Source organism: Epargyreus clarus, unplaced genomic scaffold (genome assembly GCF_041222505.1).
Source record: "Epargyreus clarus isolate Ecla_fem2 unplaced genomic scaffold, WU_Ecla_fem_2.2 ptg000005l, whole genome shotgun sequence".
In the NCBI taxonomy this organism is placed as follows: domain Eukaryota; kingdom Metazoa; phylum Arthropoda; class Insecta; order Lepidoptera; family Hesperiidae; genus Epargyreus; species Epargyreus clarus.
Window position 1 is genome coordinate 5,677,659 of NW_027332213.1, and position 18,012 is coordinate 5,695,670.

The following is an 18,012-nucleotide window of genomic DNA, read 5'->3' on the forward strand; positions in this document are numbered from 1 at the left end:
CCCCACAAAATATACACCAGTAACTTTAAATTCATGTTGAAATTAAATATAGGGTTGCTTAATAATAGGGCTGAAGTCCAAGCGTCTAATTATTAATGTTAATCATCGTCTTTAATTAATTGTAGCCTTTAACGACCATACAATATAATGACAATGTTATGAAAGCACAAATTACGACGGCAAAAGTGACGGGGGACAGGTGTTGTTTATATTCGAGTACATATCTTAATTATTTTTATAATTTTATTTTATCTGCTTAATTTCTTTTATTATTTCAATTTTTTTCGTTTTATTCAATAATTCTACAAGTTACATTTAATTATTTACAATATTAACGTAATAAAAAAAGTACAAAAGTACTTAATTTCTTAATAAGCTGTATACTTTCTCTCTTTTATAAAAAGATAAGTAAGGTATAGTAGCACAACCAGCTATCTAGTACGTATTTTTTTAGTACTACCGCTACACCTATATGTATGATGATGTCCATGGGCGGCAGTGACCACTTACCATCCCATGAACTGCGTGCTCATTTGGTGCTTTAATGTGAAATAAAAAATAAGTACATTCGCATAAATTCGAAGTCATGTAACAAAAATCTTAATTATATTGTTATTTAGTGATAGTACTACTAGTACTAGTAATCCCTCAATAATATCGGTGTTATTTCATATTACTTAGTCTTAACACCAAATCTGTTGAACGTGACGTCACCTTCTTGCATGTTATAAATGATTAAACTTGAACTACCCGGGTATTGATCATGTATTAACCAAACACAGTATCGAAATTGCTCCGTGCCATGTAATCCACTGGGAACTTGCACCTGTTACAGGAACAACCTAATTAAAGTGCACTTGCTTGAACGCCCTTAAGACGCATTATTGAAACTAATTTACCTGTTCAATGTACGTACACTATATGGAAATCGAGGACGAGGCCAATTGCTCAAATTAGACACGATTCAAATTAATCTCAACACCAAATTAGTCATTTGGATAATTATCATTTACTACACTGCTTCCTTGTCTATCTCTAGTTGCTATATTCCCACGTCGTAAAGCTGTAGCTACTGTCATCATTATAACTGATTTTAGCTGCAATATGTTTGTAAGTATTTATTTCGTGGCTGGTGGAAATGTTTGTTATTTTTGAATAAACAAACATGACACTTTATTACAAGTACTTGACGAAATTATTGCAATAATGTTGTATAGTAATATTTACTGGTTTTGCGTGAAAAATCTCAAACACCTTTGGCCAACAAATTTGGCCAACATGTAAGACTAGCGCATGCCGTAGCGGTTTTGGGAATAAACTCATAGGTAATAGAGTTACCTACCACTGAAATTGACATTAATGGGTTGACAAAATTAATCATACCCATACCTTCAGAATCTATTAAAATACAGATTTCTTTCAACGGGCCAGTCTACATGACGTACCTACTTACTACATATCAAGAACTCTGAAATCTGTAACAATTAATTATGACGCTGCATCCTGGTAACGACACTGTTATTGATAGTTTACGGAAACCAAGGAAATAATGATGTTAGGTTAATGATACACCAATATTAATGATGTGTCTTTACAAACACCATGCATTCGAAATTACATTATCTCTTAATTTAAGACATGAATGATATTATTAGGTTAAATATTTATTATGGGGCATTTATTTATAATTTACTAGCTGACCCGGCAAACGTTGTGTTGCCATATAAAGAAAAAATGTTAAGGGTGAACAACCCTTATCACTTAGGGGTATGAAAAATAGATAGTAGCCGATTCTCAGATATACTGAATATGCATATAAACTTTGGTGAAAATCGGTAAAGCCGTTTCGGAGGAGTACGGTAACTAAAATTGTGACACGAGAATTTTATATATAAGATTTTATAACCAGTTACCTAGAAGGTCCGTTTGTTGTTTGGTTAGATTTTATGTTGTTTTGCCTTTAATAACAAATCAGACCTATTCTATTCAACCCAAATCATAACATACTTAAAGTAATTTGAAAATTCTTAAAATTTATGTACCTACTTCTTCAATACGAGTGTTAATGTTCGGAGAAATAGATTATTAATTTTCGAGAATGAGTGAAATTGAAATTTGTTATATAATTCCTTTTAAAGAAAGCATTGATAGCAAAATTTAGCGAATAATAAAATTGACTGAAGTGAGCCAATTTTACAGTTCAATTGAAGCTTAACAGAAATTAATCGGAAATATCAAGTCCAATAACGACGGGAAGGCTTGATAGAATCGATGAAGTTGAAACAAGTCTTAATTAAGATATCATCGCCAGAATTCCATCCCATTTAGCTGTCAAATAGGCGGAAACATAGAACGAAAAACTCATTGACCTGAAAACCGAAGAACAGTTTTGGTCCAGAGATTAATTAGTCGGAGCAACCATCTCAACTAATCTGAAATCTGCGAGCAACCAAGCGAGATAAATGATTATCTCGGTGTCCGAAATTGCAATGTAAATTTAATTCCACAATTTGTTTAGTTACAATCTTTGCGATTTCTCGTTCAGACGTAGCATCTGCTAGACTCAGCTCGACTACACGGACAGGAGGTTGCTATGGACGAACAAAACGGGGACGCGAAAAAGACTAAAGTGAGTTTAATATACTTTCGATACACCTAAATTGTTACCTAAAACCTTACTATTATTTTAAATTATAAATTTTAGTGAAATTAAAAATTGTGAGTCGAGGTGAAAAGAATAATTTTTGCTCTACTTTTTTTCAATATTTCTAATAGCGCTCTTAGGTAATGGAAAGTTATTTTCTTTTTGTTCTATTTTTAATTAAACTTTTTTTTTCACAGTTTCACAATTTGCACTACAAAATTTTATTTTAACTTTTGACCTACGTTAAATACCGTTGCTAAATAAAGTTAAGTGTTATCGAAGGCAACTTAAAAACAGTAATAATTTAGCATTGTATTCCTATTTTAGACTAAAAAAAGCAAGAGCAAAAAAGAACCAGACTCAGCCCAGGAAGAAATAAGGAAATTCAAAGAGAACTTACTTCAATCAGCTGCCACAGAAGAGTGAGTATTAAAATCTGGTTTTCCATATTTATTTGATTAAAAATTCAATTTATTAAAATTTCCGCCCTATTTGTGGGTGATTAGTATCACACACATATATAGTCCCTGTTTATATCAAATTTATTTCCTAAGTAAGTCTTATGAAAATCGGTTTATCTATTCTCAGAATAAGCCAAAGAAAGCATATAATCATACAACATTATCCTTAGAATTAGTTTAGAATAACACAGTTATTTCGAAACAAACTCTTAACAGTCCAATAAATATTAAGATTAGGTTTCCGCAAATGGTCGTAGATTACAGTTACACAGGATATTATCAAGATCTTATACAGAAGCTTAGCAAACTAGGGAGTTTCTAAATTAGAAATTTTGCTTTTGTTACAAGGCTTACCAAGAATACCGTCTGACTTTGTAAAATATTGTTTAGGTAAATCCATGAACGCAATACCTATTCCTAATTTTTAATTTCCGGCGAACAGGAAAAGGCCATTTCACTCTATAATATTTTTATTGTAAGCTGATTGGAAATGGATTTCGAAATTTAAGTCGTAAAAATCGGCAAGGGCAAATTTCGATTCGTCCTGTAAATCCTTTGGCCTTGATTAATAAGAAAATACAGGTGTTAGATTTCTGTCGTGAAAGGTCGTAGAACCCTTCGTGGTTTCTCTATGCAGACAACACCGCCACACCTATTTCTGCCTTGTAACAATAGTGTCAAGCGCTGATGTGTTCTAGTTTGAAGGGGGTGTTAATGGAGAGACATACGAGACACTTCAATTTAGTTCTTAGAGGGAGACACGCATGTGTGGCATTAAATACAGTTCTCCAATCCTATTTGAGTTTTATTATTTATAGATATAAAATTATTTATATAGTCGGCAATTACTACTTAAGTTGTGTGTTCCTTAATATTTACATGTCATTGGCAAAGTATGAATTGAGTCTATTGTTAACATGCGACAATAAACATACTAGCAACGCTTAACACCGTAAGACTGTTGTTATGAGGCTGAAATAGATGTAACTGTAGTCCCTCCGGAGTCGAACCATGAAGGCTTCTATCACTTTTAAAACTTTATTGATTGCGTATCGATAAAAACATGTTATGGTATAATATTCATATTATATATTTGTAAATGAATAAAGCATTTTTTACTATATAGTGTACAAAGTATTTTGCAAAACTACTGTGCGGAAATAGAGTATTCATCGTCAAATCAACTTAACATTTCCTTTGTAAAACATAACTTTACTATAACTTCCACCGAGTATTACAAACGTTTGAAAATTCTAGCGGCAGTAGCATTTTATCGGAGAGTGCGAACGAAATCTCCGTACCGCAGCCGCCGAGATCTCGATCAGCATCTAAAGCACGTGAAGCTTTGTGCATCCCCGCCAATGTCTTAGCGGAGCTCGACGAGTCCAAAATATTCGAATTGAAAGAGGTAAGTGCCTACTTTATTTACACAAATAAATATAAAGTACCTACTATTCTCATATGATTTGCACAATATATTTTTGGTTCTTGCTTAAAATGTTCGTATTGACTATTTTGGAATTACTGAAATGGTTTTAATCAACCATTTACTGAAAGAGAGGAGTAATCCCGGGCAGTAATGTTTACAAAGAAAAAATATTTTTTGCGGTTTTCTGTTATGATAATATCGAAAACCCGTGTACGGCGTTGCTCATGTATAAGTTTTGTGACAAATCGTTTAAATTCTTGTGCAGAAAATTTAATGATGAGTTCATGATTACTTTTTCCAAGAAACAATGATGTAACAATGAAATTTTAACCTAAATCGAGAAATCTGTTACTTGTAGATTCTTAAGTAATCATTAACTATGAAACAACTATTTTCGTCGAATAACGACTTAGTTTAAACGATATTTACGACAATATTGTGTAATTTTGTTAGAGTCCTTTTAATGCATACGGACTTTACTCACGGATGGATTCTCTTCCTCCCCTGAAACCTCTAATGTTGCTTAAATAAGAATTAGTGGAGAAATATTGCATTAACTTGCTTTATGCTCTAATGAGTTAATTCAATAATCTTCCTGATTAAATTTATCATAAATCTAAAAGCCAATGAGTCGGAAAGGTCATATCCTAAGTCTCTGAACATATTATATTTGTACCCACAGGACGTTTGAAAGACAGAACACGTATTTATTTTCAAGATAAAATCTTTCTGACATAAAGATGGTATTTTAAATAATTATAGTTCAAAAAACTAAAAAACACGCTTTTATGATAACATCAACTAAAAAGTAAAAGTAAAAGTAAAAGCGTGTTTTTTAGTTTTTTGAACTATAATTATTTATTAATTTTTAGTATTTCTCGTTATAGCGACCACCATTATTCATCGTTTGTAAAAAAATCAAGTGGAAAGATCTATTACGATTTAAGAGATAAAGCCCAACGACAGACGAACAGACCGCAGAGGGTTTCGTTTTAACCTTTGAGTACGGAATCCTAAAAATCATTCTACAAGAGGGCATTATAGATATGTTTCAGAACATTTGAGTTATAGGGAAATAACATTATTATTTTCTAAACTAAAAATCACGATATAAAATTTACGCCTATTGAAACTAAATAGCAATAATTATTTGCAATCTAAAGTTGCGATGAACTTTGCTGAAGGTGTTTGAAAAATCTCGCCTCGAAAATCGTTAATCCAGAGGATGTTGATAAGGACAATGGTACAAAACTATTAATTAATGTTTAAAATATTGAATTGTCATCGGTCCTTAATAAGTATGCCAAATTTCGAGTTAATCCGACGTTTTGAAGGGGGTTAAAATCATGTTGAAAGATTCCGTTACATACTAACATACCAACATACATACGTCTGAAGCTAATAAAAGCGTGTTAAAAACATGAATTTGGCATTCATACTTAAATAGACTACGTCTTTAATGATTGTTTCCACATCTTTAATGATTTTATATACATTTAGTAAACTAGGATGTAGTGGAATTAATTAAGAGCTTATAATATGTCCGAAATTGAGAATGAATATGTGGAATATGGTTTAACTTTTTTATATATTTTTTGTAAAAGATGATCTAATGAGTTAGCAATAGGTTGATGATGAAGTATATATAATGTACAGATAAAAAAGACCAATGTCTTTTTATCATTCTATCAGACTTATATGCGTTTGAGATCATTTTGGGTTCAATATCTGGCTTTAAGGACGATGGAAAAATCTTTAACAATGTTTTCCTTTGCTGTTGAAGCAAGTGACAATGTTGATCTCCATAGCAAGCAAGCGTGAGTCTAAGTATATAAGTGCGACTCTTTGCGTAAACAAAGCAACGCGCATAGCACCCCTAAATACTTATACACAGTAGTAGATGGACCTTATCATAATGTATTATTACAGGCTTTCCTTCTCTTCGATTTGGACGGCGACGGTTGCATTGATATAAATGACCTCCGAGCTACTTTTGTCAGTCTAGGGGAAAAAGTCGACGAACAAGCAGTGAGGAATATGCTTTCTGAGGTAAGATTAAATCATTCTTTAACTATGCTTTAAGAATTAGAAATTTCTCTGCTGATAACATATTTTTGGAAATAATTGATAGATAGTTTACACATACGTATGCTTAGGTTGGAACGTACTGCACGGTACTATGCCGCTAAATAGTTTTTAGATATTAAGCATTAAATCTTCTTCATTCATTAACAGTAGCAGCAATGAGGTCTACATGCGACCGTTTGATTTAAATAATTTTAATGAAAACGTGTGCGTAAAATCCTTATGAACGCACGTAAGAAGTTTTATCTGTATTAGAGTCCGCGCCAAACTGCTAGTCCGCTCTGAAGCTGGTCCGAGCATGTGTAGTCATACAATTTACTATGGCGACGCGATTCATATCTAAATTCAGAACGGACTAGTAGTTTTACGCGGACTATAAGTTAATACTATGTATGTACATCAACACAGTATAAGGAAAATAGAAGCATATATAACATTTATACCAAAGCGTTTATAATAAGGAAGTAGGTACCTATTGAACAAAATATGACTTACAAATCTGTTATCGTTCTTACGTATCCCGCTCAAGTAGAGCTAAAACGAATTTATGGCCTGTTTTGGCTCGCTAAAAATACCATACGGTGTGAAATACCTTGATTTTCAACAAATCTGTCTGAGTGAACACTTTGCCTCGTTGCCAAAGGTGTTTATCGTTTCGTAACGCTTTTATTTTGAAAATATATATTTTGATCGAAGTTTGGGCGATTGGAAAGTAGGTACTCGTAATATTTATATTTAAAACAACACACGTTTTTTAAATTTTGTCAACATGTGAAGTGGAAATGAATAGTTTGTTTTTTTTATTATAGGTGTAAATATTTTCTTAAACAAATAAAAAAAATATAATGAGATAGGCATACAATTTATCTTACACGCAAAACATAATACAATACACAGAAAAATAGCCAATTCCCAGTAGATAAAACAACATAATAATTTAAAAACTTATGCGTACCAAATAAAGACCAATTTATTCCTTCGTTGTTCGTCCTCTAGAGAATTATTATTGTCTTAAACAATCTTCAATTAAAAGAAAATATATTAAATTCTTTTCACTAATAGGCTCATTTATCTAAATCTTTTCCTTATTAAATCGTTCCATACAGTAGCCTCGTCCTTTCCAATTTATTTAAATAATGTGACCATTTTTCTTCGTTTTCGCGTTCCAACAAAACATTGTTTAATTTTCTGCCTCATTAGATATTTTCAGTTCAGTAGGTCGTGTTTGTTATCCGATTTTGTTTAAACCTAGTCATTGCTCCAAAATCTAAGTTTTTGCATCATAACTTACGATCATTCTGACATTGTAACTTTAGTCTTCTAGTACACTAGTGCGGTTATCACAATTATAATCTTGTTTGGAGAGGGAATGCTAGGCTAGGATTAGCAGAATATTAGATTCTTAGTGAAAATAAATCAAGGATAATTTGAGAATAAGAGTTTAATATCATTGTATCTTTATGTTTTCGATATTAGTGCATAAAGCAAACAATACAGATACTCGGTTTATACAAATACCCGGAAATACATAATTTTGAACAATCGTAGTACTTAAATATTTTTTAGCTAAACAGCATTATAGCGCGATGGTACAAAATGTTAATTAACATTTTATTCTCAGGCAACAAACCCACTAGATTTCGACGCATTCGTCAACCTCTTAGGCTACAAGACTCTTGAACTGGACTCCGAAGAGACGTTGGTCGCAGCATTATCCCGTTGGGATCAGGACAATACGGGACTTATACCCGAAGAAAGGTGAGATACATATATGTCTTTCCCATCAAATAATCCTTATAATAGTCTATCGTAGAAGAAGGGATGTTACTTCAAGCAAAGACAAGGATTATTTTTGGTGTAAACCCGCCATAGTTTTTCTTAAAAATGTGTTATGAAAATAAATTCTTAAAATAACAGGAATATTTATAAAACTAAAACAGGTAAATTTAGGATCAAGGCACTGTCTCTTTTTAAGCAGAAAAAGTTTGATAACCTCTTTACCAATATTTCAACACCATTATATCATCATCATTATCAACCCATTATTGTCCCACTGCTGGGCACGGGTCTCCTCTCAGAATGAGAACATATTTTTCGTCATCCAACTTATTCCTCCATCAATCTAAATATATCTAAATATAATATAACTCAAAGGTGACTGACTGACATAGTGATCTATCAACGCACAGCCCAAACCACTGGACGGAATGGGCTGAAAGTTGGCGTGCAGGTAGATGTTATGATGTAGGCATCCACTAAGAAAGGATTTCGATCAATTCTACCCCCAAGGGTATAAAATAGGGGATTAAAATATTACTTCGTAACGCGATCGAAGCCGTGGGCAAAAGCTCGTATTAAATTATCTTTGTAGTAGCGAAACTATGAAAATACCATTACCGACCCACTTAGAAGTCAGTTATGTAGACCAAACAGTACGAACTGGGAATCCACGAAAAAGTTGCAGCGTTAATTAATATAACAGGCGAACTTGTCTAATCTCGGTGGTATTGGATGCCGAAGTTTGGATGTGCGCTAGTGATTAAGTTTTTGTGTGGAACTTCCCTTCCTGCTCATAACGTTAGTAATGGAATATCGAATACTGGTGTTGAATTATATATCTATCGATATCGTCGAATATGGATAGGTATATTACAAAATTCCTGGTATGTATGTTTTTTTTTCCTTACAGCAGATGATACTGTTTCTTGAGCGTGTATGTATGTTGTTTCATTCTTTGAACTTAAGCGACTCGATGGACATATGATGTCGTTGAATGTCGTTGGATTCGTCTAAATTGCAGAAATGGAACCAAAGGCTATACTTTTAATCAGGCTTATTTATAATAAGTGGTAAACAATACTTATAATTTAATTTCATTACAGTTGGATTACTTAATAACTAATTACAATGACTGTTACTAAACTTAAATTTTTTAATTAATTTTGAATACCTATAGAGGTGAAATATTGACTACATGTTTTTTTTGTAATAGCTGTATTTACCTATATTCATGCGAATAAACGATATAGTTTGATTTACTTGTGGTTTAAAGGGCGGGAAGTTTTACTGGAAAAACCTAATATTGAACTGAATTTCTTCAAGTTTTTGATAACATCGCCTACGTCCATTATGAATAATTTATATTATGAGTATCAATAATATTTTTACTACAGGTTGTAATAAAATATTATTCATACTCAAATGGAAAATGGGTTAACTGGTAACGGGATAAATAGGAGACGCATATGTTTTTTTGGAATTTATTGGAGTTTACTCCTTAAGAATCGATTTGAGTTATAAGGCCCGGTACGGAAATTTTATGAGGAGTAAAATCAAGTGTAACACGAAAAGTTGAGGCGTAACGTAGAAAGAGACAAACATATATATCTGTAGGATTGAACGTGTAAAAGAATGAGATGGAATACATTACACAGCGTATCTCATTTTCGGGGTCTCCTCTTTGCGCGATACTTCGTAGTCTCACTGTATAGTTCACTACCTCCAGTCTGAGAGTTGAATGTGTGCGTATGTTTGTACGTGTGTGTTGCGCGCCTGCGTATTACGATAATTACAGTATTTAAGAATGATATTATAATTCAAAGTGAAAGAAATCAATCATCCTAAAATTGGATGTGTATAAATTGAACACAATTATTATTATTATTTATATTATTTTGTAACATACTTTATGTAATACGCATTATTGAAGTAATATAAATAATCCGAATAATTACAGATATATGTTTGTTTCTCTTATCATTTTAGCAGATGCGTTCATTTACCCTTTTTTTTCTATTCGATATATATCATAATTATCGTTCGTAAGGAGTAAACTCCAATCGTGCGTCGTAGCTGACACACACATTTTTTTTTTATTTAAAGCCTTTACACAAAAATTATATAAATGGTTTCGTTGCTGTGTTTAATATTTCTACCTTTCATACATTATATTTCTTTATTAAATACTCTACCAATCTCAGAATGGAGCAATTCTTTAACTACTACTTAAAACTAGGTTTTTTTAATAGTATTGCTTATTTTTCGTTATTTCTTGATTACATCTCGTCAATAGAACAGCGACCTTAGTAGCAAATCATTCTGTTTCCATGGGTAGCAGCCAAACCACAGGAACTAATCTGCAAGCTAATCGTTAAAGCCGCTAACTAAACCACTGCTTCTTGTGCTATCAGATCAGTTTCAGTAATCTGTAGCCCAAATTGCATTAGCGGTTGAAGGCTCATGGCAAAATGCCACTCGGGGAACTAATGGTTATGGAACCAAAGTGAGATTAAAGAGCCTTAGTTACAAACTTCCTTGTGTAAGCGTTCTTTAATAATTTATCGTTCCTTATTTATTTTTATATCGTTAGTGATAAAATTTGACATTATTGGTTCATTACTGTCTTAATGTTGGTACTTGTCTCTTCTGAAAATGAAAAGGCCCGTGATCAACCACGCAACTGGGTTACCAGACCTTAAATTTCACTTCACCTTTGAAACTTGTTGTTTTTTTTAAAAGCACACACACGTACAAATACATACTTGTGACCACCGATAATAGAGCGATTGCCACTTCTAACGACTAAGATGACTCCTCATATGTAAGTCAGCTGGCATCTACACCCTGGAACCGAAACGCAGAAACTCCTTCATGCTAGAAATAGATGTAACAGCTGTATAGTTTGCGCCAAACTGCTAGTCCGCGCTGACGTTGTTGCGAGCAGGTGTAGTCATACAATTTGCTATGGCGACGCGATTCTCTTCTATATTCAGAGCGGACTAGCAGTTTTACGCGGACTATACCTTCCCGTTTGAACCATACTCGTTTTATCACCGTACAAATTACAATTTCAAAATAGTCCGACATACGCTAAAACATTCTCAAGCCATAGTTCTCGGCTAATTAACTGCGGGTTTAAGGCACTTCAAGTTAAGATTTTGTGTTATTTAAGATTTCAGTTGGGAATTAGCATCAGGTGGAAAATTCTACATAATATTATGAGAGTTACTATTTGTATTTTATTATTTTCATGTATTTTATACTGACGTTGTTTTATATACCACCATTTCTCATTAGTTCCACGTCACGTAGATTTCCATTCATGTCAGCATTACTTTTTCATCTGTCTGCGTAATGAAGCCACTATTTGTGTTACATATGTTGTAATGCTATCGTTTCGTTAAGTCATCGTCAACCCGTTGTTCTCCCACTGCTGAGCACGAGTCTACTTTTAGATCAAAATTTTAAAATGCAAGTTATCTGCTTTTTATCTCCAGAGGTATTTTATAATCTGAAGCGATATAGATGAAATTTTGAAATATAACCCGATCCGTGTGCAAAAGTTATTGAAATCACAAAGTGTTTGCTTTCAAGCATTAAGAGATCTTTGCGTACTAATTAAATTTTAATACGCCGTTACTTGACTCATCTCCAAGAAATCTCAGCAGAAACTTCTGTCTCGTCCCTAGAGGATAGCACTATGAAGTTGCGGGAATTTTCATAACAAAGTTGTAATTACATGGTATCGTGTTTACGTATTAATAAATGAGGATCCCATTGGATCTCTCGGGATATAAGTAATCCGGATCAAAAGTAAATTAGGATGTTGTATACATGATTTAATAATAATAATAATAATAAATATATTCATATCTATTACAGTAGGTACAAACCAAGAATGGAAGTAACTATAAAATACACTGCAATGATTTTATAACAGATTTATTATTTTTATATAAGTAGGTAGGCAATCATCGGTGACCGTTTTCGTATATCTTTGAAACCATTTAACCGATTTAATGAAATATTTTGAGTTTGTATGGTTGTTTTTAGCTTTAAATATAGGACGATCTTTGACTAGATAGACGGCGTTGTGACTTTTCCCAGACCCGCTATTATAACTACAAAAATAATTTGCAATTAATTATTCAACATAAATTTTGTGGTCGTATTCAGTGGTTTCGAAATTTTCTTCTCCCTCTTTTAAGCTTTTAAGCTAATACGATTACACAACACAACTTTAAGTCTAATTATAAAGTCTGTCTCCGTATTGTTGAAATTGTTGTTAAGGACAAGAGAGATTTAGACTGAACTATTTTCTTATACAGGGTGTCCCGTAGAAGACCCTCACATATGTTCTCCCCAAGTTTGTCGTGGTACTTACGGGACACCCTGTATATAATTTTAACATAGCTTCATCTCTTATAACTTTTTTCACTATTCCCTTTCTACAAAAAATATATCCTAGACACGTATTCTAAAATTTAGATAACACGCTCCACTTCAAATTCTAGCTAGAAACATGTTATTAAAATTCTCACTTCAATCTCTGTTTTACGACATATCCAATAGACTCGCATATTTCTGGGAAATTTGCTGGCAATACGAATACGTTATATTATGCGGTACGTGCAAAGTTTTTATGTGTGTTAAACCGTAAAATGGTAGTCAGTTGTACCTCGAGGAAATATTTTATGGACTATCTTCGTAAAGGGGCTTCTCTAGATGATAAAATATATGTTAACTTTCATTTTGGGGTAACATTAGTGATTTTTTGTCCATAAAATAAATTATACCTACATTGTTTTTATATTCCTGTTGCAATTAATAACCGTTCCCGCAAAAAAATTATAAAAATGCTATTATTACTTTGTTTATGTTTTTTTTCAAACATTTTTGATCCGTGTTCAATAAATTTCTCACCATTTTTTAGATCTTTTTTGCGAAATAACACTTTTAGAAGTACCAAAAGAGTACTACTTATTTCGAAAATATTATTAAAAATTAAAACTTGTGCATGATTTACCAAATAACCGCTTATAGTAAAATTGTTACCTTAAGGTATTTATATCCTTTATATTCTACGTAAAACTCAGAATTAGAAACATTAATTTGGATTTTACAGCTCTCTTGGTAATAGGCTGTAACAAAATGTAGCGGAAAGTTTGACGCCAAGATGAATAAGAAAGTATTTTGTTTGTCGTGCGACTAAAGTACGACCAAAGATCTTTATGAATTTCAATGTCACTGACAACTGAATAATTATCTTATTTAATAGTTATTAATACAATTAACTTACTTACGGTTATTTTATCTCTTAATAATGGCGATTTCCAATTGTTAAAATAATATATTTAGGTTAATGATAAGGTGCTACGAAGGTTCTGGTTTTCGTTTTTCTCGAACAAATGTCTCACTACTTCGTTACTGTCTCGCCAGTGGGTATAGAATAATCCTTAAATTTTCTTGGCTAAGTTCCTGACAGATATTATTTGGTACTTTTCACGCCTTTAAAATCCTCACAGATAACTCTAAGCTCAGTTTAACTAACATGACATATGTTTTTTTGTTTCGGGTGGAATTTCAAAAGATACACCGATCTATCTTAAATATTTCTTAAGTCACATGCTGAAATGCACTTAACTTAATTTATTTTTGGTTTCGTACGTTAGACAAAGGAACTTCCCTCGAAATATCAAAACCGATCTTCATTCCACCAGACTATTCCTTTACAATATTTGCATAAGATATTTCAATAGCAGTCAAATAAAGGTTTCTTTGTAACCTGAATACTAAGTTAATTAAATATTGAATAGGGAGAGAGCAAGCCTCAAACAATAAAACTTGTATTAATTAATTTTATTCAAGCTTCAAAACTCGGGAAACCAATTAGGAGACAGACATCTCACAATATTATTACACATTTACATAATCATTAACAATTTGCTTCTTATTATAAAACAGAGAATAAGAAAATATTTTCGAGACAATTTTAGCATAAGATTTTAATTCGCAAAAAACGCGACTACTTCTGCAGTAAAGATCGTGAAACCTTTTGTGGTTCGTCTCCAGTGGTACTATTTAATACCATGCCTATTTAAGCTTAATAACAGCAATGTTAAGCGCTTCTGTGTTAAGCTTTGAATATGCTAAATAAGACATAATTATCCGAGGCGTTTCATCTCAGCTCTCAGGGGTAGCTACGGCAGGAGTCGCAACATCCGTGGGCGGAAGTAGCCACAGTAGCCACAAGTAGTACATACCATAAACTTTACTGTATAGTCGTTTCCTACTCCAATATAATAAAATATCTAGTAAAATTAAACTGTACGGTAATGGTTTATCAAAATCTGTGAAAACTTTTTTTATATATATTTCAACCTGACGATAAAGCAGACGGGCTACCTGATGGAAAGTACTTAACGTCGCCTATGGACATTTGCAACACCAGAGGAATCGCCAATGCATCGCCGGCTTTGAAGGAGAGCTCTTTTTGCACCTTATTTGAAGAGCCCCATGTCATAGCGCTCCGGGAATACCTCGGGAGGAAGTTCATTCCACATCTTGCACGTCCGTGGCAAGAACGTCCGTGCAAACCGAACCGTGGAGGACCGCCACGAGTCCAGTTGGTGTGGATGAAACTTCATCCTTCGGAGAGTGGTGCGATGGAGGAATGGTGACGTAGGCACCAGTATAACTTATCATAACATGACAATGTTATAAATATGATACCAAAAATTATTTTGGAAACATCGCAGAAATCATTCAATTACAATTACACACTACGCATAAAAAGATACATTTACATTACATACCGTCTGACAATCATTGTGACAATTATTACACACGAGAAAATGTGTATGTCAACTTCGCGACAAAAAGAAAAATATTCCAAAAGTAGAATATTCAAAAGAAGTAAAAAATCCTCAACAAAGTACTTAGAATTTCCTGCGTCATGTCATCCGTCAGTGAAACATTAATATTCCATTAAAGCACTTACCAAACCATGTAGCTACTACCTTATAAATTGTTTTAGTGCCTTATTAATATCGTTTAAACGATCGTTCAATCATGTTAGTCATATTTTCGTATAAGTTTGTTACACTTTACATTACACAGTTAAGTCTACATATCGCTATGTATAAGGTGTTGTAACAGTAAATAGTTTTTATGAAAAATGTTTTTTGCATAAAATACTTTAGCGTGATAGATTTTTGTTCGTAACCTATTTATTAAAGCCAGTTTTTAGTTTCCTACGTCATATTAATTAGTCATATCTTCCAACAGTTTTGGGAATTTTCTATTTATAAAATTCCTAAAATATATGCTGTTGGATCGTGTGGTTAGGATTAAAACCTTGAATATATTCTCTAAAATATTGAGGTACGAGTAATACGTTTTAATGAAAATATTATTATTATTCTGTTTATGATGTTTATAATGTGGGGTTTATGTGACAATCATCATCACTTTTGTGGCGCGATCGTAAACATTAATTTCCCGAACTCCGTGACATTTCATAAAACAAGCGTTTGCCAGAAAATAAAAACAGTTGCAATTAATTCATTGTGTTTAACTTTTGATTAATTGTTCACAGAATCCGTCACGATCTTATGACTTGGGGTGATCGTTTCACGGAGAAAGAAGCCGATTACGCCTTGGACGAAGCGCCGATTGTTCAGAAAGGGGGCTACAACATGATTGATTACAAACAATTTTGTACGCAACTCTGCGGTCTCAGAAAGACCGACAAAACAAAACTTCAGGCTAAATAATACAAAAAATGTCACTACGAAACTTTTGTTTAAGAGCGATACACCAAAGTTTTCAAAGCTTTACAAAAAATGTGTTTAAAGGTTAAGCTAACGAATGCAAAAGGCGAATAACAAATCAATATGGTAAAATGGAATTTGTACTTATTATGCTCATGTATATCTACATTATACAAAACATATCCAATGACGCGGAGTAAAAATACTGTATCAAGAAATATTGAGAAGAATGACCACCAACGTGGCGAATCTAACAAATAGACGGTTCCGGGTTTGATCCTGGCCCGATATATCTAAATGGATTCAGATTTTTGTTGTACATCTTAGTGTTTGTGTATCGATCTTTGTGTGTATTCAATGTTTATATACTTAAAGCAAATAAGCTCAGCTTAGTACTAAATTATGTGCGTAGGTGGTGTGACGTCACTAAAATAATTCAGGCTATTACATCGTCTTGGCGACGTTCCACTGGACACAAGTCTCCGTTACTTAGAGAGTCATGGAGCTTCAGAGCCGAGCGGACTAGCAGTTTGGCGCGGACTATACTTCATAACGCTATTCTAAGAAGGATATTTGTTAACTAGTCGTCAATGAAACTGACAAATAAAATATTGAAAGGAGTGTACACAAAACTTAAACTTTGAAAAAAAAGAAAGGTTTTTTGTGTTTCTGTATTATTAAGTTTTTAATAATTGTATTGTGAAAAAAAACTTCATTTCAAACTTTATATTGTTGTACCTTAGCTGTAAGATCTTTTTTTTTAATTTTATACTTCCTTATGTTCCTAAGTACTCATGTTTTAAAAGTTATTTTAAAAGCACAGTGACAGCATAATATGTATGCAAAAAGTCTGTCACAAAAACACGTGTTTCCAACGGGAATTAAACGAATATCGATATAGCCCAAAAATGCATATATTAATATAGACATTTTTGGATATCAGTTTTTTATTGAAAAATTTTAACGTTTATTGGAAATTTAAATATTTTGTATACTAATATGGCTACATCTGCCAAAAAATGCTCCAAATGAATATTTTTTGTAAGTTTGGTATTATCGATAAAACCTAAATATACGATACGATATAAAACTAATCCAATTAATCGATATTTAATAATCGATATTTGGATTAGTTTTATATATCGATAATATCGCGTGAAATTTTCGATATTTTCGCTGTAAAGATATTTCAGACCATTGGTATAAATATCAATATTTATATAACATCACCAACTTGTATCCCTAACTAATACGGCAACACTACAAACTAATGTTAGTAATGGTCAACATTCGAAAATGAACTGTATTTGAGTTTAACTAAACCCACTACAAAATCTAATCTAAATGGAATTGGTTTTACACTTGAAATTAATTATGTTTTGCGAAATGTTGTTTGCTTAATTATGACTGTGTGTTTTAATAATAAATAATGTACATGATCCAAACAAATTTGTTTTGAATTATATAATACAAAATCTGTAATTCATAACCTGTATGTTATAACAATAAGTCAGTATTGAACGAGATAAAATATGAAATACTTATATTTCTGAAAATACTTTTTGATTTGAAATAAAAAAATAATATTCAAGTATTCTTATCTGATTGCTTTGGTAGATAAGGTGCAACATCTAGTCAAAAAAAACACATGGATGTTCTATTCATTATCTTAGGGCAACTAAGAATGTAAATCCTGAAATTGGTATATTCAACTTAATCATCAGGTGAAGAACACAACTATGGCAAACCTTAGATACGTTTTATATTTTATCAGGGTTTAATTACAGATATCCATGACTGGATACACACCACAAACACTGCTGGTTAGCTACTGTTATAAAA

At 32.6% G+C, this 18,012-nt stretch overlaps 2 protein-coding genes across 2 annotated transcripts in view; one reads left to right on the top strand and one right to left on the bottom strand.

Moving 5' to 3' along the window:
• Sol1 (CUB domain-containing protein Sol1) overlaps nucleotides 1-18,012 on the bottom strand; it is a 423,482-nt gene that overhangs the window by 251,368 nt on the left and 154,102 nt on the right. The window lies entirely within an intron of this gene.
• On the top strand, nucleotides 2,467-16,853 carry LOC140757986 (myosin regulatory light chain, smooth muscle). The gene is made up of 6 exons (XM_073093922.1): nucleotides 2,467-2,629; nucleotides 2,972-3,066; nucleotides 4,363-4,513; nucleotides 6,464-6,583; nucleotides 8,241-8,377; nucleotides 15,996-16,853. Exons 1-6 carry the CDS (start codon nucleotides 2,594-2,596, stop codon nucleotides 16,171-16,173), a joined length of 717 nt encoding a protein of 238 aa, XP_072950023.1. The 5' UTR covers nucleotides 2,467-2,593; the 3' UTR covers nucleotides 16,174-16,853.